This window comes from Salvelinus alpinus, chromosome 31 (genome assembly GCF_045679555.1).
Source record: "Salvelinus alpinus chromosome 31, SLU_Salpinus.1, whole genome shotgun sequence".
Classification (NCBI taxonomy): Eukaryota; Metazoa; Chordata; class Actinopteri; order Salmoniformes; family Salmonidae; genus Salvelinus; species Salvelinus alpinus.
In genome coordinates this window covers 9,339,782-9,366,517 of record NC_092116.1, presented here as the reverse complement: position 1 = coordinate 9,366,517, position 26,736 = coordinate 9,339,782, and the positions used below count along the sequence as shown (strand labels likewise).

The 26,736-nt window shown below is 40.4% G+C and overlaps 1 protein-coding gene across 1 annotated transcript; it reads right to left on the bottom strand.

Annotated features, from left to right (window-relative positions):
- Positions 1-19,154: 19,154 nt before the first annotated feature.
- Positions 19,155-26,607, bottom strand: LOC139561274 (palmitoyltransferase ZDHHC21-like). The gene is made up of 8 exons (XM_071378260.1): positions 26,495-26,607; positions 25,755-25,919; positions 25,570-25,668; positions 25,311-25,422; positions 24,804-24,942; positions 24,315-24,431; positions 19,717-19,760; positions 19,155-19,428 (listed from the first exon to the last, which is right to left on the bottom strand). Exons 2-8 carry the CDS (start codon positions 25,906-25,908, stop codon positions 19,284-19,286), a joined length of 810 nt encoding a protein of 269 aa, XP_071234361.1. The 5' UTR covers positions 25,909-25,919; positions 26,495-26,607; the 3' UTR covers positions 19,155-19,283.
- Positions 26,608-26,736: the final 129 nt, after the last annotated feature.

Genomic DNA, 26,736 nt, shown 5'->3' with positions numbered 1-26,736 from the left:
GGCATATAATCATAATACACTATTATTATCATCAGGCCTATATTACAGGCTATACTGGGCTACTACTATACTACTAATAATAATCCTTATAAAATTGCTAGTAATATTATTATTAGCATATTATCATGATTATTATAGGCAAAAACTGTATACAATTTGGGGGTTTTACAGACAGTAATTTCAAAAAAGTATCAAATTGTACTATAGGTTACCAACAGTAAAGGCGACTGTCCTTTATTGATTTGAACTAATTAGGTTTAATGAACTACTCGTGGTGAAGTATTTCCTTATTAATATGGAAATCTTTGATATTCTATATGAGGAGGCAATTGCATCACATTTCTCTGAACCAATACAGTAGGGAGGTTCAGGCTTGGGTGACTCCAATTGACAATGGGTAATGGACAGTGACAGGGTTTATACAGTCCAAAGACTCTGTATTTTGTTTTATACATTGCCATTGTAGTTACATATTTTATCATTAAACATGTTTGATGAATGATAAGTGAATATAGCTCCAGAGGATGCTAAATAGGTTACAAATGTCCAACAGAAGTGTAGATTGTGAATATGGCCTAGAGAGGTCACTGAACCTAACAGCCTAATGTAATACAGCTGATTTGAAAGTCAGTTATTGATTCTTTATCATTTGTTTAACTCCGGAAAAAAAGATGTATATGCTATATCATTTGAAGTGTTTGATACAGACCTTCAATCAATGCAACAATATCCCATTTGCCAATTAACATTGATTGTTCAGAAATCCCGTTATAAGCGCAAATGAGGATGCTTTATTAAGTTACTTCTTGATATTGTCCTAGATATGTCCCTGGCGTGCATGGAGGGGGAAAATTCACTCTGCAAAAAATCTGTCAAATTAACTAAACAAGAGATATATGTTATAGCATGTGTGCACATAATTTATGCCTATCTGGCCAACACGTTTTACGATAAATAGCCTACTGGTAATTAAGAACTTTCTCCATTTGTCCTCATCTGATTTCAACTCATAAGCTCGGAATTTAGTTTTTTATTAAAGCAGTCCTTCCCTTTTTACGAAGGAGGGAGGTGGCATATAAATCGACACCAAGGAGAGAGGTAGGAAAAGTTGGTCAACCGAAACTTCGAAGAATGCATGCTAGATTTTGTGGACTGACTGCGCTGAGTGTGAATTTGAGAACGTAGGCTATTTCAAGAGAGAACATGTGATCATTTTCGTTTCGATATTGCTTTTGAGGTGTTTTGATGAATGCATGAATAAGATGTGACAAAATCTAAGACGTAGACGAAATAACTCAAGAGTGTGCTATATGCCTCAACGAAACAACCGCAATCTTCTTCAGATCGCATTTTACGCACGCATTACGCACAACGTGCCCACACTTAGATGTTATTTTTGCATGAAATGCACTGTATATATTGTCTTCTTTCTTATAGCTTACTGTATTCAAATTGCACGAATATTTTCAATTATGATATATACATTTTCCACTTATTTGGTCACACCTTTTCAAAACGCTTCAGCGGACAGCGAGAAGAACATTTCAGTGTGCTCAAAGTTACTGAACCTTGTTCTATAGGCCGTTGGACATATGCTGGCAATATGGACATGATATATATGTTGCCTAATGAGAAAATTGGATGCTGAGTTTATTCATTTAATTTCATTGAATCATATTATGATAAGGATTATTCACTACGATTTCACAAAATAATCATAAATCCTGAATGTCCATTGTTCAATTTGAAATCCAAGACGATAGCTTCTATCAGGGACTTTGTATTGTACATTTTCTGTAAATTCTGTTATGTTAAACACTGTCATACTCATACTTAGTGTGTGACTCATTTGGCAGTAGAAAACAAGCCAAAGGTCCATTTAAAGACAAGACTTCCCAAAGCTTGTAATTCTCCCTTCTGAAATTTAGCACCCTCAATGTTACAAAAGCAATACATTAACACATTGCTGCCCATCTTTAGACCCAGACTGTGTGTTTTGAATTGTAATGTATAACAGACACAGAAATCCTTTTCCCTCATAGTTACCAGAAGGACAGTGGTGTATATGGATACAGTGCATTTGGAAAATATTCAGACCCTTCGACTTTTTACAGCCTTATTCTAAAATTGATCAAATCGTTTTTTCCCCTCATCAATCTACACACAATAGCCCACAATGACAAAGTAAAAACATGTTTTTAGACATTTTTGCAAATTCTGAATTTTTTAAAACTGAAATAACACATTTACGTAAGTTTTCAGACCCTTTACTCAGTACTTTGTTGAAGCACCTTTGGCAGTGATTACAGCCTAGAGTCTTCTTGGGTATGATGCTACAAGCTTGGCACACCTGTATTTGGGGAGTTTCTCCCATTCTTCTCTGCAGATCCTCTCAAGCTCTGGCAGGTTGAATGGGGAGCGATGCTGCACAGCTATTTTCAGGTCTCTCCAGAGATGTTTGACCGAGTTCAAGTCCGGGTTCTGGCACAGCTATTTTCAGGTCTCTTCAGAGATGTTTGACCGAGTTCAAGTCCGGGCTCTGGCTGGGCCACTCAAGGACATTCAGGGACTTGTCCCGATGCAACTCCTGCGTTGTCTTGGCTGTGAGCTTAGCGTTGTTCTCCTGTTGGAAGGTGAACCTTCGCGTCAGTCTGAGGTCCTGAGCGCTCTGGAGCAAGTTTCATCAAGGATCTCTCTGTACTTTGCTCCGTTCATCTTTCCCTCGATCCTGGCTAGTCTCCCAGTCCCTGCTGTTGAAAAACATCCCCACAGCATGATGCTGCACCCACCATGCTTCACCATAGGGATGGTGCCAGGTTTCCTCCAGACGTGACGCTTGGCATTCAGGCCAAAGAGTTCAATGTTGGTTTCATCAGACCAGAGAATCTTGTTTCTCATGGTCTGAGAGTCCTTTAGGTGCCTTTTGGTAAACTCCAAGTGGGCTGTCATGTGCCCTTTACTGAGGAGTGGCTTCCGTATGGCCACTCTACTATAAAGCCTGATTGGTGGAGTGCTGCAGAGATGGTTGCCCTTCTGGAAGGTTCTCCCATCTCCACAGAGGAACTCTGGAGCTCTGTCAGAGTGACTATCAGGTTCTTGGTCACCTCCCTGACCAAGGCCCTTCTCCCCCAATTGCTCAGTTTGGCCGGGCAGCCAGCTCAAGGAAGAGTCTTGGTGGTTCCAAACCTCCTCCATTTAAGAATCATGGAGGCCACTGTGTTCTTTGGGACCTTCAATGCTGGAGAAATGTTTTGGTAACCTTCCCCAGATCTGTGCCTCGAAACAATCCTGTCTCGGAGCTCTACGGACAATTCCTTCAACCTCATGGCTTGGTTTTTGCTCTGACAGGCACTGTCAACTGTGGGACCTTATAGAGACAGGTGTGTGCCTTTCAAAATCATGTCCAACCAATTGAATTTACCACAGGTGGACTCCAGTCAAGTTGTAGAAACATCTCAAGGATGATCAATGGAAACAGGATGCACCTGAGCTCAATTGAGTCTCACAACTAGGGATCTGGATAGTTTCCGAATGCACGGTATATTGCTAAATATACTGATTAATAAACAGACTTGTACTATAGCAAGTAGGCCTAGCACAGAGAGAGCAATAGCGTAAATGATATCAGCAGTTGTGGTTGCAGCTTGCTGGGAGATTTGGACCAGATTCATGGACCTTTGCCTGTTTTGGACGAGAGAGGAGAGAGAGCCCTGCTGGTCTCCAACTTGAAGTGTAGACTATAAGCAATATTGACTTGGAGCACAAATGAATGAACATTGTGAAAGAGTCGTAGGGTGTATCTGACAAAGTTATCAATAATGTTACTCCCGTTTTTTGATGGTTATGTGAACATTTGATTAATTAAATGATTAAATTGGCCACTGTTTTCAGCAGTGATTTTACTGATGATTGACTTACTTGATGTGGTTAAACAAGTTATTGATTGCAACCCTGTCTAATATCTGTCTTATCCTTATGCCATGGAAGCGATTGCTGAAATCTTTCTGCTTTGTGCCTATTGCCGCCCAGTGGTATTATGTGGGATTGCATTGTATATACATTCTAAAACAGTCTACTACGGAATAAAAATTCACGAAAATATCTCTCGTTGATGTTCCTGGAAGAACGGTTCCTCTTTTAGTCTCTCATTTTACCTTTATATTGAAGTTATACTTCAAACACCAAATGTGGATATGATATCATCAACAGCCTTCCCTAACCATTTCAAGACGTCACTAAATTGTAAAACAAAACCTGCTTATTAGTGATATACTGGCTTGTCAGTTTACAGTGCATACGCCTTATACTATAGTACTAACTTAGTACTGCCTATGTAGGTACAGTGTAGTAGCAGTAGGTACCAGTGGCGGTTCAAGACCATTTCAAATGGGGAGGCCAAGCTGGGCCCAGTTGTACTGTTAGAGGGGCCAGTTACATTAGACGTTATTGTTGTCATATCGTTATCTTCACTGCATTGCAGGCATTAGCAGGCAAAAGACCATGTTCATAGTCATTCACCAATTTATTTGCATTTTCTGTCTAATAACGGATGTAAAAAAAGAACGATAGCAAAAATTTGTTATGTAAAAATTATTTCATACACCACATTTAGGGGGGCCACAAGGGGGTCCAAAATTGTTGTCACAGGGACACTGCCCCCCCCCCCCCTTCCCAGAACCGCTATCGCATCGTGGAGTGGTTAAAATAATTCAAATCGTATCTCCTTTTCTATTACAGTAGGAGGCGCCAGTGTTCTTCATTGTGAGAGCTATTCATTGAGTTTGGCACAACAGCGGTTTAGGACTGCCGAATCCTAATTCAAGTGTCAACGTCAAACAGTTAGGAATGCACAGTGCAGAAATCCACTATGGGCAATAATCGAGTTAATATTTATAAGTGACTGGTAGCCAGCGGTCCTTCCTTCACCATGTGAAACGCGTGGGTATAACAGCCTTTTGTCTCAGATCGCTACATGAACACAGCAGTGGTGAACGAGAGGAAAGCTCTCATGACAGATATAAACTCCGTTTCTCGCCATAGCCAAAGAAAATGAATTGTAAAAATGTCTCTCTCCCGTCGCCTCCTAATTTAACATGCACTGTCAATTTTTGATTTATTTTTGACTATTATTCTTTCGCTCCCTTCTTCAGGGAGGATGAAAACCTTTCATGAAGTTGGTATATTGCAACCAGCACACTGAGCAAATCCAACAATTATATCCATCTGGAGAAACACGGGTTGTCAGGCAAGAAAAGCTAGCCTGTGGCTATAAAAATAAAAGTAATAAAGACCTTATTATTTGTGAAGCAAAGTTTAGGAGGAGAGATAGGACTTGCAGGGAGGTAGTATTCTAGCCAACCCAGGGATGCTTATTACTGTAAAATAAAAATACAATTATTTTAATGTTTTAAACCTTTATTTAACTAGGCAAGTCAGTTAAGAACAAATTCTTATATACAATGACGACCTATCAAAAGGCAAAATGCCTCCTGCGGGTGCGGGGGGCTGGGATAAAAAAAAATAGATATAATAATAAATTAAGTAAAAATATAGGACAAAACACACATCACGACAAGAGAGACAACACAACACTACATAAAGAGAAACTTAAAACATTGAGGTGCTAGAGAGGGCTACACAGTCACACAAAGATAAGCTGTTCTCATTAGCAGCCACTCAGAATGTCAAACTCCGGTAACTTCATCAGTGACTGCTTGACTTAGTCATCCAAACAAGGACAGCGTTTAGAGAAGTGAGATGCTGGTGGTTGACAAGAGCATGCTGATTATGAAGAACTGTAGCTGTAACCTGTCTGTCACAATAAAGAACCATTGCCAAACCATTGCAAACATAGCCCTTCTAAAAGCTTCTCAGGCTTGACCTGTGGAGAGGCAGTCACACCAGCCTAGTCTCATAGACTAGACGTAACATATTACTGTAAATCCGGGACACCCAAATTAGTGTGATGTGTTACGGTTGGCAGGTTACATAAAGATGCACTATGCAGAAATTGCTCCGCCATTTCCTGGTTGCTTAATTTCGAATAGTTCGCCAAAATCAGTTTAAGTATAGTGTAAAGGATCATTGTATCATCTAAACTGCTGTGAAATATATATTTCCATAGCTGAAAAAGTGTTTTTGGTTGTTTGAAGCTGTTGCACAAAACCAGAAGTAAAAGAAACAAAAACGACACTTAAGACTGGGAAGCATAGAAATAGCGCACATAGAACATATCTACAGTTTCTTAGTTTTGCTTTCAATGAGAATGACAGATCATATTTCTATGCGAATTTGGTCAGTCTCCAAAAAGTTACATATTTCAGCTTTAAAGGAAAAGTCCAGCCATAAACTATCTTTTGGTATTTGTTTAATTAGTCCATTGTTAACATAAGCAAAACATTTTGGGACTGTCAGCACTCAAGTTTTCAAGATATGTTACTTTCAAAATGCATAAATCATCCCTGTATGATCCATTTTGCCACATATGATGCAAAACGCAGCATCATATGGCGCAAAATGCATCATACGGGGATGATTTCTGTTTTTTGAAAGTTACATCTCTTGAAAACTTGAGTGTGATTGGTTGGAATGAATGGGTGTGCGATGGGTAACGCGAATGTCTAGCAACCCAAAGGTTGTGTGCTTGAATCTCATCACATACAACTTTAGCACTTTAGCTAATTAGCCATTTTTTGCTACTTTGCAACTACTTAGAATGTTAGCTAACCCTTCCCTTAACCCTAACCCTAACCTTTACCCTTTAACCAAACTCCTAACCTTAACCCTAACTTTAACCCTAACCCATAGTCTAGTTAACATTACTCAGCTAGCTAACATTAGCGTTAGCCACCTAGCTAATGTTAGCCACAACAAATTGGAAATCGTAACATATGGTACGTTTAGCCAATTTATAACATACGAATTGTAATTTGTAGCTTATCATATGAAATGGATTATGGACATCCACAAATTAATACATACCATACAAAAACGTAGCATATCATACTAAATTAAGTGTCTCGGATTTACAGAATAGGATTTACGTACAGAATAATAGAAAATGCTCTGAGACCAGGTTGTTCACAGACACAGTGGAACCGTTAACAGAGATACTGAGACCTTCACCCAAATGATGTTTGGTTAAAGAGAGTGGGCTTTTAACATAATGACAGGTAGCTAAGTATCCTTTGAGAAGTCAGCAAAGAAAACTCAGTTGTCAAACATCAATTACCCAACATTTGATTTGAAGAGCAGCATACCTAACATATGTGCCCTTTAAATTAGATCATACTTGCAGCTGAACTTTTGAGCAAATACACAACTCACAGCAACAACGTTGAGCCTGGATAAGACAGGATTTTAAAAAAGAGGGAGAATGACAGATAGTGAAATAAAACAGATCTTACCATCCACCAGGTCCGGGCTGACATATCGTAACACAACTGCCATTTAATGGCACTGTCTGTTCCTTTATTTCCAGCCATTGTTGTGTTTGCTACCTTCATCGGACACAGCTCAGTGGAGGATGAGATACCTAATCAAGGAGAGATCAGTCACAAGTGGCATGCTGTGCTACATGTAGGCCAACCTATGTGACAGACTGCATTATGGGAGGAAGCTACAACACGACCAGTGTCTTAAACCACTATGATTACAAGGACCATGATCCGTGTCCCGACTCTCTCATAGACCCCGCCTTTCTCTTACTCTGTGTGTGTGTGTCTCTCTCACATACACACGCACGCACACACGCATGTACAGTACACACACACACACCCCCCTTCAGTCTGGATTAATCTTGAAGAAGCAGAGTTGAAAACAGGAGCATCATTCTTTTGTAAAGACTCAAGAGTCAGACAGTGGGTGTCTAGCTGCTTAGTTGTGACGCATTGCTGGCTGAAGTGTCCTTGTTTTGTCTCTTGTATGCAGTTTTGTTTACCCCTCCTGATTACAATGCCCCAACCCTTTTATAAAACAACAAAAGTCATATGGTTTGCTTCTGGAGATTAACACATAAAATGCTCAAACAGCTGAAATAATACCTTAAATAATACCTGCTCACTTAGTTGGTCAACTAAAGAAGTTGATTGATTCCAACATATTATTTAAAGGGGCAGTAGAAAAGACCTTTTCACTCCTGACACATTCCAAGCCACCAACTCATCACATTGTCCTCTCCCAGGCAGCTGGTTTACCCCACGTGAACCGTGGGTGGACTGAGCAGTAAAACATGAATGGCAGTGGTTCTGAACAGTTGGCATTCAGAGTCTGAACCGTTGGCATTTAGACAGAAGGCCATTGGAAAAAATACCTTGAGTGTTGTGCAAAGCCTCTTGCATGCATTTACCCAAATGCCAGGAAAGGTAGTTGGGATTGTGGACTATTTGGCTTGTGAATCACTTACTGTATGCCCCTAAAGTTAGCTACCTGACCAATTAAATGGCAATACAATACGGGGCAGATTAAGTTTAGTCCTGGACAAAAAACATGAGATTCTCCATTGACCATGCTTTTTAGTCCTGGACTAGGCTTAATCTGTGTCTGGGAAATCAGCCCTGAGTAAATCACAGTAGATAATTTAGGCACCAGCCTACAAATGGTATCCTTTTATTACTGTTATTGTTCTGAATAGTACTGTAACATCTCATCAAAATCACAGGTATTATACCCATTTATACTTTGAGGTCTGATTCTCTTAACTCTATGTATTGCACAAGAGGCACTTACACAAGCAGCAATAACATGAGACATACTGTTCATGAAACCTTGAAATACATTTTATTTGTCACATGCGCTGAATATAACAGCTGTAGACATTAGTGTGATTTTTACTTATGAGCCCTTTCCCAACAATGCAGAGTTAAAAATAAATATAAATAAAATGAATAATATAATATAATAACGAGGGTATATATAATGAGTACCGGTACCGAGTCAATGTATACGAGGTAATTGAAGTAATATGTTGTTACAGGCTTTAGTTTTTCCGTTTATGTTTTGAGATAGGACTTTAGCACGTATAGCTCATTAGCACGTATAGCTCGTTAGCACGTAAGGCGTACTGATTGGTGTCACCTCGTTAGTCAGTACGTGATACACCTGTGCTGGTTGCCATCTCGTTAGTGGAAAGGTGTTTCACCTTTGTTAGCCCAGGCTCTTTAATAAGAGTTGCTGGTCCAGTGCTCCAGTTATCTTGATAAATGTGAAGGGTTAGCACCTTTAGTTGGCGCTCCCTATTTAGATTTCTAAACTGCGCCAACTTTTAGTCTTCTTTTCCTATCATTAAGTTTGGTGTGGGTTTTTCTTTTGTTTGCCTCTTGGTCAAATTTAGTGTGTGGTCATGGTGGGTGTCTTAGGTTCTAGTTGTGGACACACCCATGAGTGTCTTTCAGAATCCCCCCCACCCTGTTTTGTTCTGGTTGTTGTCAGTGACTCTTTGTTAGTTCGCCATTCTGTTTGAGCAACAATATTTGGTTTTCTTACTGGGAAACGTAACAATGTACATGTAGGTAGGGGTAAAAGTGACTCGGCAATCAGGATGGATAATAAACAGAGTAGCATCAGCACATGTGAACGTGTGAGTCACTGAAGGCTACCGAGGGGAGGATGGCTCATAAAGGCTGGAATGGAGAATGGATTGGTATCAACCACATGGAAACAACAGGCTTGATACCATTCCATTGAATCCATTCCAGCCATTATTATAAGCCAGCCTCCACTGGTGTGTGTGTTGTCAATATGTGTGTTGGAGTGTCAGTGTAGTACAGTATGTGGGCATAGAGCCAGTGCAAGAGGGTCAGTGCAAAAAAACTCTAACCAAAAATGGGGTCAATGTAAATAGTCCAGGTAGCCATTTGATTAACTGTTCAGCAGTTATAAAAGTGTATTGAAACAGCATAGCCTAGATGTTCATGTTCAGGCGCGCATAAGAGAAAGTTAAGGGCCACGCTCACATACACTGAAAGGTCGACAGTCACACCACGCACTTTATTGATTTGGAAAGAAAAATCGATACATTTCGTAGTCTTGATTGGATTAGGCTTAACTGTTTGGAGATCCAGCTTTAGTTGGATTTGTACTTTCTTTTTCAACTACAATGACTTCTAATGTGAAAATCAATAGGCCAAATCAATACCTCCAGTGACCAGTGCAGAAAGTTGTTCTGCTGCAGCTGCTAGAGAGAGAAGGGGCTACTGCTACTGGAGAGACAGTGTATTGGGGACAAAAACACACTTTTTGAACCACACAACCTTCTACTGCACTTCAATGAATGTGATTCAATGCAACTGGTATCCTATAGATGACATGAGTGGTTTTACAGTTAATGAAATGCTTGACGTAATACTCATTTTAGAAGCTGTGTCAACAAAATAGTTCTTCTGTGGAATATTTCTGCAATGGTTGCACTGGTTACATTTAAAAGAGCCCTTGGGTTTGTGGTCAAGACAAGTTTTTTGAGCGTCACCAGGAAGATAGCTTTGGACTAATTTGTCATTTAGGGTAGGACATCTCTTAAAGCTTATAACTGGTGGCTCAGGGAAGACTTGGCGTAGTAGCGTATCACTTTGGATGATTCCCCACTTATTTTTAATGATTCTTTTAATGTTCTTTGCTTCAGTGCTGTATTTTGTAACAAAATACACTCTCTCTGATGTATCACGAGGCACTCCCCTTCGTAACAAGTTCTCTCTGTCAAGTATTCCAGCCCTTATACCTGCATCTTTCAGGACCTGAACGCTGTAGCCCCGATTCAAGAAGCGATTAACCAATTCAGCAGATTTGACACAGTAGTCTGTTTCCTGATCGCAAATTCTGCGGACTCTTTGGAATTGTCCATATGGAATGAACATTCTTTTAGCGTTTTGGGGTGAAAGCTGTCTGCCCTCAGAATGGCATTCCCATCTGTAGGCTTCCTTAAGATTGATGTCGGCAAACAACCGTTGTCATTTTTACTGATGTCGAGGTCCAAAAATGAACGTTATCCTTGCTGTACTCCATAGTTAGTTTGATGTTAGGGTTAATGCTGTTAAGGTATTGGTGGAAGGAAATAAGTTCTGAGCCGGACCAGAACAGGCAAACATCATCAATATAGCGTCCCCACCATATAATCCGGTCAAAGAAATGGTTATTAGAAGGATCCAAAATGAAGTCATTTTCCCATTTACCCAAATACAAACCAGCGTAGGAAGGGCTGTAGCAAGCTCCCATGGCACATCCTTTGACCTGCTCAAAAATACGGTCCTGAAAGATAAAGATGTTATGATTAAGAGTCCATTCAGTAGGAGGCATCTCAGTTTCAGGCCGGGTACTCCAGAAATGGTGCATAGCTGCCAATCCTTGTTCATGTTCAATGGTGGTGTATAGAGACTCCACATCCATGGTGACCAAAAAGGAAGCTGTACCTACATTGTTCAATTCCTTCATTTTGTTCAACACATCTGTGGTATCTTGAAGATAGGCTGGGAGTGACGTCAGAAAAGGCTTAATAAAGTAATCAATGTGATTAGAGATGGGTTCTGTCAGACTTTCATTACCACTAATGACTGGTATCCCTGGGGGAGGTTCAAGATTCTTGTGGACTTTTGGAAGAAGATAAAAAGAAGCCACACGTGGACTGCCATTGAAAATAAATTTGAACTCATTGTCTGAAATGTAGTCATTCTCCTTAGCTTCTGTGAGGATCCCTTTCAATTCAGTTTTTAGGTCCTCTGTAGGGTTGAAGGTAAGAGATTGGTAGAATTCGTCATTGTCTAATTGACGGTAGGCTTCTGTCACATATTTGTCTTTACTCCACACTACTGTAGCACCACCTTTGTCTGCTTTTTTAACCACAATCCGTTCATTTTTGGACAATGATTCAACTGCATCCCTCTCTGTCTTAGAAAGATTACGTCGTGTTTGGTTGGAGTCAATTTTACCCTTAAACAGATTCTCCACATCAAAATTCACCTTCTTGGCAAATGTATTTAGTGTGGTATTCTGGACGATGGGACAAAATGTAGACTTGGGCTTAAAAGGTGTTTTTGAGGGAACAGAAACTGCCTGACCTGAGACACTGGTGTCTGTAGTTGGAGAGATGTTTTGCCTGTACCAGGCCTTCAGATGTAGATTCCTGTAGAAACGAAATAGGTCAATCTTTGTATTGAATTCATTAGTTGAGTATGTGGGGGCAAAGGACAGTCCTTTAGACAAGACCCTTATGCAATCATCAGAAAGGGGTTCTCCAGAAATGTTGATCACAGCCTTTTTCTGGTCCTGCTCCGTGTGGTTGGATAGTCTTGATTTCTTCCTTCCCCTCCGTGGTGGCCTCTTCCACGTCCTCTCCCTCTTTTGTTGAGGAACCTGGGTGACTCCTTTTACTGATCTAAAAATAAGTTGTTTCATTTGTCTGGGAGCAAGACGTCGATGTCCACGACGGGGCTGGTTTTCTTTTTGTAATCTGTGATTGTCTGTAGACCCTGTAGGCCACATACGTCTCGTGTTTGAGCCATTGAATTGCGACTGGACTTTGTCTCTATACTGACGCTTTGCTTGTTTGATTGCCTTATGGAGGGATTAACTACAATGTTTGTATTCGACCATGTTTCAAATCGCCTCGCAATGATTAAATGCGGTGGTACGTGCTTTCAGTTTTGCGCGAATGCTGCAATCAATCCACGGTTTCTGGTTAGGGAAGGTTTTAATAGTCACAGTGGGTACAACATCTCCTATACACTTCCTTATAAACTCGCCCTCCGAGTCAGCGTATACATCAATGTTATTGTGTGAGGCTACCCGGAACATATCCCAGTTCACGTGATCGAAGCAATCTTGAAGCGTGGAATCCGATTGGTCAGACCTGCGTTGGATAGACCTAAGCACGGGCGCTTCCTGTTTTAGTTTCTGCCTATAGAAGGGGGAGCAACAAGATGGAGTCATGATCAGATTTGCCAAAAGGAGGGCGTGGAAGGGCCTTGTATGCATCGTGGAAGATAGAGTAGCAGTGGTCAAGTATGTTACTCACTCGTGTACTACAATCGATATGCTGATAGAATTTAGGTAGCCTTGTTCTTAGATTAGCTTCGTTAAAATATCCAGCTACAATAAATGCAGCCTCAGGATTTATGTTTTCCAGTTTGCATAAAGTCCAGTGAAGTTCCTTGATGACCGTCTTGGTATCCGCTTACGGGGGGATATACACGGCTGTGACGATAACCAAGGAGAGTTCTCTTGGGAGATAATACGATCGGCATTTGATTGTGAGGAGTTCTAGGTCAGGTGAAGGACTTGAGTTTTTGTATGTTGTTACAATTACACCATGAGTCGTTAATCATGAAACATACACCCCCGCCCTTCTTCTTACCAGAGACATGTTTTTTCCTGTCGGCGCGATGCACTGAAAATAACGTTGGCTGTACGGACTCCGACAGCATATCCCCAGCTAGCCATTTTTCTGTGAAACAGAGTATGTTACAATCCCGTACATCTCTTTGGAAAGCAACTATTGCCCTAATTTCATCAACTTTGTTAACTAGGGACTGGACATTTGCGAGTAATATACTCAGAAGCGGTGGGTGGTGTGCGCGCATCTGAAGCCTCACTAGAAGACCGCTCCGGCACCCTCTCTTCCGACGGCGTTGTTTTGGGTCGGCCTCTGGAATCAGTTCAAATGCCCTGGGAGGTGCAGACAAAGGATCCGCTTTGGAAAAGTCATATTCCTGGTGGTAGTGCTGGTTATGCTGGTATCTTGACGTCTCTCTGATATTCAATAGTTCTTCCCGGCTGTATGTAATAACACTTAAGGTTTTCTGGGCTAACAATGTAAGAAATAATACATTAAAAAAACAAAATACTGCACAGTTTCCTAAGGACTTGAAGCGAAGCTGCCATCTCTATCAGCGCCATCTTTCAAGTTCTTGGGAAGTTCTTCGTGGTTACTCTAACGTGAGAAGGCACAATATATTTAAAAAAATGTATAGAGATGAGATGTTTACATGTTGGTTGTTTTGGCGAAAGATGTACTATGATTTCTTTGTTTGAAAATAATTGTGTTAGAATGAATACATTTTGTATGCAAATATCACCAGCCTTTTCTATGCTACAATCATATGCCATGGATTAAACATGACCCATATGGAAACAAACCTGAAATAAAAAAAAGATTGTCTGCGATTAATTACTAATTAAAAATCCAACAATGTTTGACATGTCTACTGCATACTTAATCCTAGTCTAGGCTTGGTGAAATGGAGCAGAGCACATTGGGACAGTAATACCTCCAATCATACTGCTAATAAAACTGTATATAGACACGGCTTGCATCTTAAAAGACACTCCTCCTCCACGCTTTAGATATTATGTTTATATCAAGCCCCTAATTATTTCCTTTGTTTCGCCAGATGTCCACTCCTGTGCTGGTAACAGGTGGCCACTTGTTTAATTAGTCCACTTGATGAAGCAGGACCAGAGATTAAGGAAATAAATTAACATGTACTCTTGGTAGAACATTTTCATATCATAAAATTACTTAAAGAAATTAAAGAAATATGTTATTGGTGTTGACCACACTTGATGTGTAAGAATTAGGCCTATTTTATCTTCATCAATGATTTTGTAAACTCACTCAGACATACATGAAGTATGTGGACATGTCTGAGCATGGGCATATAGGGTATGTTTCAAGTTTAAGTTTAATCAAGTTTAATTGGTTAATTAAAAAATCCATTGCCATTGTCTAATCTGCACACAAAACGACCAACTATCACAGTATGGACAAAGGGATCTGTTTTAGCTCAGTCCCTGACTAGAAGCGTATTGTGCAACATGTTTATCTCATGGCGTGTGTACTTATAACATGCATACAATGCATTGTTATACAATTCACTGTAACACAAAGCATATTTTACTTATTTAAGGTCAATTGGAATGTCACTGGATTAGATAATAGCCCCACAGTAACCATAAACTGATTATGAAGCATTTTTACTTTGTAAATGTAAAGACGGAAATTGCCTCTACAGGTGTACGATCTTAATTTGATCACTCTTTTGTTGTTGTGGTTTTTCCTGCATCGCAGGAAATGAGGATGAGCTTCATGATGTTCATAAATTCACTGAAAACCCGTACTAACACATGGTTATCTTAACAGTATTGTACTTTCCATGTAGCCTCCAGCTAATAGCCTAACCGCTGATCAAGCAACATTATGGACTAAATGTTCCAATCCTGTTGCTGCCGGATTATTTAGCTTAAACGATACTGGTCAAATTAAGATTCTACATCTGTATTTCAGCTTTTTTGGGGGCATCCAAAAGGCTCATCACTCATAGGAGTTTGTGAGGAACGCACTCCATACTTGTTGCCAGTTTAGATCGTCTGGAAGACAACAATGGTAGCATAAATTACATTCTGGGTTCATGCACACATTATGAATGCTTCATTGAGTTGTTAAGACCTGGGGTTAGGGACAATTGACAAAGACAACCCACATATTGTTTTACTGAATTCAACAGTGAATATTCATAACTACATACTTTGTTGGGTTTTGACTTTAGACACATTGTGTAAAAACAGTGCCTGACTAAAATGAAGGGTCTGTTAAATGTATCCTCCTTAAAGTTTTTGGGGTGCAGGACTTTGCTCCAACCCTACTCTAACACCTGACTGAGCTAATAAAGGTCCTGATGAGTAGTTGATTAGTAGTACCAAATGTGTTTTAGCAGGGTTGGTGCGAAAGCCTGCACACCCAGTAGCTCTCCAGTAGGAGGGTTGGCCACCTATGAGGAACATTAATTAGCAAGTAATAACAACAAAACACATTTAAGAACTTAGTTCCAGCATTTATTTAGTAAATAATCATGTGTATTGGCAGCATTCATATTCCCATGATTAAAACAATGTTTTTTTTCTTAATTGTCAAAGAAAATGAATATAATTATAACCTGAGACACAGAAAATAACCAACATGTATCACATTAACTTTAAATTCGGTCTTCCCAAAACAGATTTGATCTGAAAAAAAATGTAAAAGCTCAAACTGAATTTCAAATCATTTAATTCCATCAGTTAAAAACCTTTTTTAAATCGACATTTTTCCCTGAAATTGATTCTCAAATGGACAATATTAGGCCCAAATTGATGTTCCATTTCTTATGCCATATCTGTAAGTTAACTAAATGTTAGAATTTTCAGAATATAGGTATTATGGGTACAATAAAAAACAGTAATGGTTTGTAGGTAATGTAAAATGTAGGTGGCTATTTGAAATGCATGTGTATGCGAGGCAATGTATGTGAGGCATACCAACATCTTAAGAGACATTCCCTTTAAATATATATATTATGTTGAGTATACAGACGTCTACATTATATTTAAGTTATGGAGATACATTTCAATTGAACTCAATGAAATTCAAATCCATCTTATTGCAACCTCTTGAGGACAAAAGAGTCTTAAGCTTCAAGCCTCTATACATTCTAATGCATCCTCAAGTCAATCTGATGTCAGGTTGGAGCCCAATTCATTACACAACAGTCAGGAATATATGTATGATATATGCACAACACATTTATGATCTACTGTATATATGCATTATTCTTAATTACATTGAGAAAGAAAAGATGCTGCAGAAAAAAGGCCTAACGAGAATCATTTAGCCAAATGCATGAGTCAGCACAACATTGGTATTTCAAGCTGAAATCTCAAACTGTAAAATATTGGTGTTCTTACATGTAAAAATAAATATGTAAACAACAGGTAATGTAACCTGAACATGCATGAATCATGTGTCAATTACATTTATTACATTTTTTAAATAGACGTATGCCGCAACTACAAGACTCAATACAGATGTAGGATCTTAATTTGATTACCCAGTTGCAGGAGAACTTTCCTGCAATGGAGAAAATTGTATTTGAGGTTTTAAAAGGTTTCTGAAGTTTGTAATTTCCACTTTGACATTTCAGACCTGATTTTTCCTCATGAAAAATGTATCAATTCAACAAAAACGTCAATTAATTATAATCCACATAATTCACGTCCTGTTGTTGCAGGATAATTGTTCGTGCTGTAGCAAACTGGGTCAAATTAAGATCCTACATCTGTATATGTGGACTCTCCTTCCTAGTATATTTGTAATTTAGCATAGACACTCATCTAGAGCCACTTATTCAAAGTTAATTATAATAAGGGGGCTAAAGAACCAAATAAAAAAAGCCTTGTAAGTAGATCTATGTTAATGGCTATGGCAAAGGTTCATGGCAAATTCCTTACTAAAATAAAAAAAGTGCTAAATTCTAATATCATGGGATGTAATAAAGTGCTGATTTCAGTAGCACGAAGTTGAATGATTACAGAGGAAGTGGTACATTACATTATATAGTGTCATAAGACAATGGAGCATCCATCACGAGTGATCAAGTTAGGAGGGGGATAACGTTTAAGAAGGTGAGGGCTGGGGAGTGTAGAAGACACACATGAGAACAGCAGGGGACCTAGCATCAAGCCCGGTGGGATACCAGTTGATGTAATGAGGATACAGCTTCTCACCAAGGTCCTTTTTAGACTTAAAGTTGATGTAGTGTTAAAAAATATTTTTGTACATACATCTATGGTTTAAGACAGTTGGTGGCACTCCTATTGGTGACGAGCCATTGACAAATATTTCAAGTCTAAACGAAAAACATGTATTTTGTATTATTGTCACATTAACATTCCCCATATATGATGCATCCTATATGATGAAGGAAGTAAAGAGTAGAACACATACTACAATGTCAACCAGGAAATTCAAATTAAAGACCCTATTGTTATTACAACAAAAAAAAGATTCCGGCGTCCACTGCCATTTACGACCAATCGAGGTACAGAAAAGGAGAAACTAGAAATATGACAGACAATTTACAGCAGCTTTCCCCACATTCAACATAAGCACAAATCAACATCAACAAGTGCCTACTCACTCACATGAACAGTGTTCTGAGACTCCACTAGGTCTTACATTAGGTACAGGAGACTCAACGTTATTATCATACATTCAATTCATTAAAAATAATGATCAACTCAACAAGTGATGAGAACATTGAAATAAAAATCAAGAAAACTTAAAAGAGGACTAATTCTTCAAAGATTTCTACAGCATATGTATATTCAAAAAATGTGGAATGTGTACAAAAAATATAGAGGTAATATATCAGTGCATATGCACAATGTTACAGCCAAGTGTACAACAACAGATACATATAAATACAAATATTTGGTATAGCTTGAAATAAATATTGATACAATCCAACACTGTGACTCCCCCATTGGGACATTTTTCATATCATCTTCATTGGTAAGGTTAAATAATTTGGCAATAGACAGTGTGGAGGTTTGAAAAAGTCTCAAGCAAACATAGTGTTTTATAACGGATGACTTTCTAGCATCGTGAGATGTTTTTAATCATGGATATCTGTGAAAGTTCAGCACTTCTGCGGAAATGTTGTCTAATTGATAGTAATGAAAGTGGAACACAAGACATTACCGCTGTGAATGGAAAATAAGTCATGGTTGGTTACTATGTAGTTAAAATTAAGGTGTTACTAGTGGTAAATATTTTTTGTAGGAGCATCTTAAAAAAAATCTTTAAAATAAATATGAGTGTAAACAGTAAAGCAAAGGAACCCTTGAACCATATAATTATGGAATGCAGTTAAATCATGGTTCTGCTCTACAATTTAGCAATCCATAAACCAACTTGCCCACCACTTGATAGCCAACTTCTTCCCAAAATAATTACTTATAAAGCCTTCTGTAAAAAGTGTGTATCCAAACCATTTGGGAGACTGACTAAAAGTGTCATGGCACAAATTATAGAAAAATTAGGCTGTGTATTGGGTACAGAGTTAGGGTTAATATTTAGGGTAGTTTGAAGGTCTACATGGCCCTACAATCAACTTGAGGTTCTTAGTGATTTCCTTTTGAGTTTCTCTCAAAAGCAATTTCCCTTTAAAGTGGTTTCCGGAATGGGACAATAGAGCCCCTAGTAATGATTAGAAAGGGGACTAGGTTGCACTTAGTAACATGTACTCGACTCTTGCAGAAGTTTGTGATCCAGTTCAGGCACTGTCAATCCTACGTCCTATAGAGAAAGACAAAAAGACTGTGTGTATCCACTGGCCAACCAAGACTACCACCGAGCTTAGATGGCACAAAACAGGGAGGTGAAGGCAGGCGGGGGGTGCTGAAAGTGTGCACAGTGTATTCTCTGTCAGAGATGGCAGCCTATCGTCTGGTTCGAAGTGGAACAGAGCTCCTTCACTTATCTACACGTGAGTGCGGAATTGGTGGGGAAAGGTCAGCGGTTGCCTGCTCCTCAACGGGATGAACCACAGGACTTTCCAGGTAGTGCCAAACACCTCAGCCAGAGTCCGCTGCCAGGATTCCTTTGACCCACCACCAGCCCCGCCTCTGTGAAAGAGAAAGGAAAAATAATGTGCACAAGCATGCAAGTCCGAATGGTCCCTAAAGAGAAAAACAGAGGTCCCAACACTAACTCTTGTGGAACACCAAATTCAACGAAATGGTACTGAGATGATTTGTCAACTAGCAGGCTGGACAAATTGTTTCCATTTAGATAAGTAAAACATGAAACTGAAGAGGCTGTCCACAGAGCCCAACAAAGTCTGCAAGTACTAAGAGGATTTTCTTGTCCCTTGTATCAAAGGCAGCACAAAGGAGCAAAACCATTGTACTTACATTTTATTTGAGAAGTTAGCCATTTTCTCAATGGTGGTGGTGTCCTGTTAGGGGGTCACACAAGAGGGAAAAAGTTTAAACAGTTAACATATTTGAGTAGTTTGCATGATCACAGACTGCCCTGGAACATTTATTTGCATTAATTAACAGGATGTGTGCTACTTAGCCAGGTAAACCTCTTCAAGTGGAAGCCTTACACACAAAGCGATTCACCAAACAGAAAACACACCAAATGCAAATGAGACTTTTTTTAATTAACCTTTATTTAACTTAGGCAAGTCAGTTAGGAACAAACTCTAATTTACAATGACGGTCTACCCCGGCCAAACCCTAACCTGGACGACGCTGCATTAATGCACCTGCCCACCTGTGCGGATTTCCAAAGGTTTCCAAAGTCAAGATGTTTTCTGAAAAGGACCTCTATCTGTTTAATCAACAATCAAAACACCTAACTATTACATGACTCTGCGTTTACTGTACATTTGCAACATATTGTTATCATCTTATTCCTCTTAGCTTGTTTTCTCGGTTAATAACAAACAACTGACCAACATCCTGCCATTGCCCTTCCTCCTTACCATATGTTTTGTTGTATTAAAATAGCCAATAGCTTCTGGTGGCGTACATCTATACATTGAGACTTGGAGGTGTAGGGATTTGTCCAATCAGCAAATCTTTTACTAAGCCTGTTCACAGGTCTGTGCAACAACAAGACGAGTGAGTATTGGACTAACTAGGCCTTCCTAAGCTGCGAGAAGAACCCATGTTTACCTACAGGGACAATAATGGCTTAGCAGTCCAGATGGTTTTAGTCAGCTGGGCTCACATTTAAGCTTTTAAGTCTATTGCACCTTGGTGTTGGTTCATTACATCCTGTCAATCCACTCACAGAGGTTAAAGGTGAGGGCTCATCTAGGTCATGACAGCCAAGGACACAGTAAAGTTTACAAACACATCCTAATATTCCAACTACTTTGAGAGCAATAGGTAACAATCTGGTCTAAGTGTGGATACACTAGTCACATACAGTGGGGAGAACAAGTATTTGATACACTGCCGATTTTGCAGGTTTTCCTACTTACAAAGCATGTAGAGGTCTGTAATTTTTATCATAGGTACACTTCAACTATGAGAGACGGAATCTAAAACAAAAATCCAGAAAATCACATTGTATGATTTTTAAGTAATTAATTTGCATTTTATTGCATGACATAAGTATTTGATACATCAGAAAAGCAGAACTTAATATTTGGTACAGAAACCTTTGTTTGCAATTACAGAGATCATACGTTTCCTGTAGTTCTTGACTAGGTTTGCACACACTGCAGCAGGGATTTTGGCCCACTCCTCCCTACAGATCTTCTCCAGATCCTTCAGGTTTCGGGGCTGTCGCTGGGCAATACGGACTTTCAGCTCCCTCCAAAGATTTTCTATTGGGTTCAGGTCTGGAGACTGGCTAGGCCACTCCAGGACCTTGAGATGCTTCTTACGGAGCCACTCCTTAGTTGCCATGGCTGTGTGCTTCGTGTCGTTGTCATGCTGGAAGACCCAGCCACGACCCATCTTCAATGCTCTTACTGAGGGAAGGAGGTTGTTGGCCAAGATCTCGCGATACATGGCCCCATCCATCCTCCCCTCAATACGGTGCAGTCGTCCTGTCCCCTTTGCAGAAAAGCATCCCCAAAGAATGATGTTTCCACCTCCATGCTTCACGGTTGGGATGGTGTTCTTGGGGTTGTACTCATCCTTCTTCTTCCTCCAAACACGGCGAGTGGAGTTAGACCAAAAAGCTCTATTTTTGTCTCATCAGACCACATGACCTTCTCCCATTCCTCCTCTGGATCATCCAGATGGTCATTGGCAAACTTCAGACAGGCCTGGACATGCACTGGCTTAAGCAGGGGGACCTTGCGTGCGCTGCAGGATTTTAATCCATGACGGCGTAGTGTGTTACTAATGGTTTTCTTTGAGACTGTGGTCCCAGCTCTCTTCAGGTCATTGACCAGGTCCTGCCGTGTAGTTCTGGGCTGATCCCTCACCTTCCTCATGATCATTGATGCCCCACGAGGTGAAATCTTGCATGGAGCCCCAGACCGAGGGTGATTGACCGTCATCTTGAACTTCTTCCATTTTCTAATAATTGCGCCAACAGTTGTTTCCTTCTCACCAAGCTGCTTGCCTATTGTCCTGTAGCCCATCCCAGCCTTGTGCAGGTCTACAATTTTATCCCTGATGTCCTTACACAGCTCTCTGGTCTTGGCCATTGTGGAGAGGTTGGAATCTGTTTGATTGTGTGTGGACAGGTGTCTTTTATACAGGTAACGAGTTCAAACAGGTGCAGTTAATACAGGTAATGAGTGGAGAACAGGAGGGCTTCTTAAAGAAAAACGAACAGGTCTGTGAGAGCCGGAATTCTTACTGGTTGGTAGGTGATCAAATACTTATGTCATGCAATAAAATGCAAATTAATTATTAAAAAATCATACAATGTGATTTTCTGGATTTTTGTTTTAGATTCCGTCTCTCACAGTTGAAGTGTACCTATGATAAAAATTACAGACCTCTACATGCTTTGTAAGTAGGAAAACCTGCAAAATCGGCAGTGTATCAAATACTTGTTCTCCCCACTGTACCCAGGGAACAGAACTGAGGCTGAATGGCATACATCAGTAAACAGTGCATAACATGCTACTTTGACATACAGTGCATTCAGGAAAGTATTCAGACCCCTTCACTTTTTTCACATTTTGTTATGTTACAGCCTTATTCTAAAATTTCTTCAAATCGTTTTTCCCCCCTCATCAATGTACACACAATATCCCATAATGACAAAGTGAAAACAGGTTTTTAGAAATGTTTTCAAAGTTATAAAATAACAACAGAAATACCTTATTTACATAAGTATTCAGACCCTTTGCTATGAGACTCGAAATTGAGCTCAGAGGCATCCTGTTTCCACTGATCATCCTTGAGATGTTTCTACAACTTTATTGGAGTCCACCTGTGGTAAATTCAATTGATTGGACGTGATGGGGCGGCAGGGTAGCCTAGTGGTTAGAGCGTTGGACTAGTAACCGAAAGGTTGCAAGTTCAAATCCCCGAGCTGACAAGGTACAAATCTGTCGTTCTGCCCCTGAACAGGCAGTTAACCCACTGTTCCTAGGCCATCATTGATAATCTGAATTTGTTCTTAACTGACTTGCCTAGTTTAATAAAGGTAAAATTAAAAATATATAACAAAAATTTGGAAAGGCACCTGTCTATATAAAGGTCCCACAGTTTTCAGAGCAAAAACCAAGCCATGAGGTCGAAGGAATTGTCCGTAGAGCTCCGAGAGAGGATTGTGTCAAGGTACAGATCTGGGGAAGGGTACCAAAACATTTCGCAGCATTGAAGGTCCCCAAGAACACAGTGGCCTCCATCATTCTTATATGGAAGAAGTTTGGAACCACCAAGACTCTTCTTAGAGTTGGCTGCCCGGCCAAACTGAGCAATCGGGGGACAAGAACCCGATGGTCACTGACAGAGCTCCAGAGTTCCTTTGTGGAGATGGGAGAAACTTCCAGAAGGACAACCATCTCTGCAGCACTCCACCAATCAGGCCTTTATGGTAGAGTGACCAGATGGAAGCCACTCCTCAGTTAAAGGCACATGACAGCCTGCTTGGAGTTTGCCAAAAGGCAGCTAAAGGACTCTCAGACCATGAGAAACAAGATTTTCTGGTCTGATGAAACCAAGAGAACTCTTTGGCCTGAATGCCAAGCGTCGCATCAGGAAGAAATCAGGCCCTGCTCATCACCTGGTCATTACCATCCCTACGGTGAAGCATGGCGGTGGCAGCATCATGCTGTGGGGATGCTTTTCAGCAGCAGGGACTGAGGGACTGGGAGACTAGTCGAGATTGAGGGAAAGATGAACGGAGCAAAGTACAGAGAGATCCTTGATGAAAACCTGCTCCAGAGAGCTCAGGACCTCAGACTGGGGCGAAGGTTCACCTTCCAACAGGAAAACGACCAAGACAACACAGCCAAGACATTGCAGAAGTGCCTTCGGGACAAGTCCCTGAATGTCCTTGAGTGGCCCAGTTAGAGCCCGGACTTGAACCCGATCGAACATCTCTGGAGAGACCTGAAAATAGCTGTGCAGTGACACTCCCCATCCAACCTGACAGAGCTGGAGAGATCTGCAGAGAAGAATGGGAGAAACTCCCCAAATACAGGTGTGCCAAGCTTGTAGCATCATACCCAAGAAGACTCAAGGCTGTAATTGCTGCCCAAGGTGCTTCAACAAAGTACTGAGTAAAGGGTCTGAATACTAATGTAAATGTGATATTTCAGGGTTTTTTTTATATGCATTTGCAAAAATATCTTAAAACCTGTTTTTGTTTTGTCATTATGGGATATTATGTGTAGATTGATGAGGGGGAAAAAACGATTTCATACATTTTAGAATAAGGCTGTTACGTAACAAAATGTGGAAAAAGGGAAGGGGTCTGAACACTTTCCGAATGCACAGTATAACAACAACTCTGATATTTACCTGACCACAATTTTCTGACCACAATCTGTAATGAGAGACAGTAGAGAGATTTGACTCACTGTCAGGATGCCAGCGAGCTGAGTATAGAAAAGGCTGCTCATGCCTCCGAACATCACCAGACCCATGATCGCAGACACTCGTATCAGGGCGAGCTCGTGACGTGCAGTAAACGCCTCCTATGAGAGAACAACCAGAAGAGGCCAAAGTCAACTTCACAGCACCATGCACATACCCCCGTCCTCCTTTCACACATTCAGCATACCATCTCCATTCAAATATTAATCATCAAAACATAGACGGGAGAGTGCTTTTTATGCATCTAACAGACAGGGATCTGTGAGAGCTTGATACCATACTTTCCAAGGAAATAGTCAAATCTTGACTTAGAAGGTAATCAAAAACTGTGACGAAATGCTTCCTTGTGATCGCTTTTACCAAATAGAACCAAGTCATGATTCAAACCATGTAGGGTTCTGTCCGGTGATAAATTCCTTGAATTAATGCTAGTTCAGTGTTGATAAGGCCTCACTTTTCATTCTTGACTTTACCTGGTCCAATGTGGTTAAGGGCTGGAAGTAATAGTACTGGCAGAAGTCCAGAGCCAGGGTGAACAAACTGAGGACCTGTGTGTAAAAACAGAGCTGCAAAAATAGCCAGTGGTTGTCCTCCCCTACACAATTATTGATCCTGCCAGGAGACAAGAGGGAGAAACGATACATTTTACAGGACTGCTCATAGGCCTAGTTACAAGCTAGTCAAATATCAAGCAGATTTTCCTAAGAGGATAAACTTTTTTTAGGCATAAACCGTTCAATTAACTGTCTATTGCTTTTAGCAATGTGGCAAATGGCAATCCTGGGGGTGCTGCTAGAGAAGAGGTGCAGTGTGGGGTGTAAATACTGTACAGGCTGCCCCATCTCTTGGCCAGTTCGAGGAAAGACTATATCACTATCAGCTCTTTGAATGCTACACAAAATTCAAAATTTCCCCCCACAAAGAGCTGCCCTGTATAGCTGAATCTCCTAGGGGAGTGATAGAAGTGTCTGAAGCCTTACCATGGACAGTGGTGGTCCATTCTACGTACACAATGGCCACAACGACTGCAGTGGTGGGACCTTTTTGGTCTCATCATGTTGCACTTGCTACACATTTCCCACTGCTCTCGCTCTGAAACAAAGTAACAAAAAAGGTCTCCGTGTCATGACTGACCATGTCAAATGATATACTTTTGTCATATAAAAAAACCTTATATATCAGCGGATCTTCTATCTGTATTCATGACACAGAGGGAGAGGCTGTGGAATGCCACATTACCTGAGTGAGGGATGTGGGGGTCGGTTGGGAGTCTGCCAGGGTCGGCTGTAGAAGCTCTGAAAAGTGCTGCCATACAGAAGGCTGATGCCGAGTAGTAACCTAGGAGGAGAGAAACAGGATGACTATAGCAGTAAAAGTCTTTGATTAGTCAGAAATAACTCCTGGTCTGTGGGATTGATACTCACTGACAACCAAGGCCCAGTGGATATGACCCTCATAGAAATGTGGCAGCAGCACCAACTTGGGGACGAAGAAGGAGTTGTAGAGCCAGATGGCCAACACCACACCGATGCAGAACCAGCCCATGGGGTCCACCACAAAGTGCAGCCGAAGCTTCATGGTTCCTGTGACTTGGGGACACAGAGAGACGAAGTGTCATAACCTTCCCTGGAGAAAAAGTAATGGATATGCCCATTGGCAGCTTATGATCAGTGTTAATCAATAGGTTAGGTTGCACTTGTGAAGGTCTTACTCAATAAAAATTGAGCTCATAGTCAACGTTATCTCACTTTCTCATTCTCTTCTGATTCTTATCGGATGCCTGTGTACATCATGAACCAATGATGACATGTTAGTGTGCACCTCCCAACCATAAGTCACATTATGATACATATACACACACACACAATAATATAATACATTCTGATTGTATCATAACATACTGACACTTTACTAGCTAGCTAAATATTTTCTGAAAGTAGTCCATGTCAAGCATACAAGGTAGACAGTAGACACATGAAAAATATATTGAATGCTGGCGAGCTTTTCTGACAGGTAGCTAGCTAGCTACGCGCGGGCTTGGTCTTTGTAGATAGCTAGCTAGAAGTAACAGATCAAAATGTAGCTAGCTATCACATGACTTTAGTTCCTCCACCTACACGTCAAGCTGGGGATATGTATTCCTAAAATTCAGAGGGTTACCCACTTATTAGTACTGTCTTTTCCAATGAGTCCACCGGTTCAGTTCTTATTGGGTACTTCCGTGGAGATGCCGCAAATGAAATATTCTGTGACTGTGTTATGATTTGTTGTCAGAAAGATTAGTCCTGCTGCCACCTACTGGAGGTGCGTTCGAACTTTTTTTGTATAATGTATTTTTTTGTAAGCCAAATAAAATATTATTCTGGTAGTGTTATTTTTATGCTTTATCTAATATATATATATAAT

Bases quoted from the DNA above. Each gene is read 5' to 3' on its own strand.
- LOC139561274 (XM_071378260.1), bottom strand. From the start codon at position 25,908: ATGAAGCTTCGGCTGCACTTTGTGGTGGACCCCATGGGCTGGTTCTGC. The intron at 24,432-24,803 runs GTAAAGTCAAGA...GTTCTCTCATAG, and splicing joins CCTTAACCACATTGGACCAG to GAGGCGTTTACTGCACGTCA. The intron at 19,761-24,314 runs GTGAGTCAAATC...ACCCCCTAACAG, and splicing joins AGCTCGCTGGCATCCTGACA to GACACCACCACCATTGAGAA.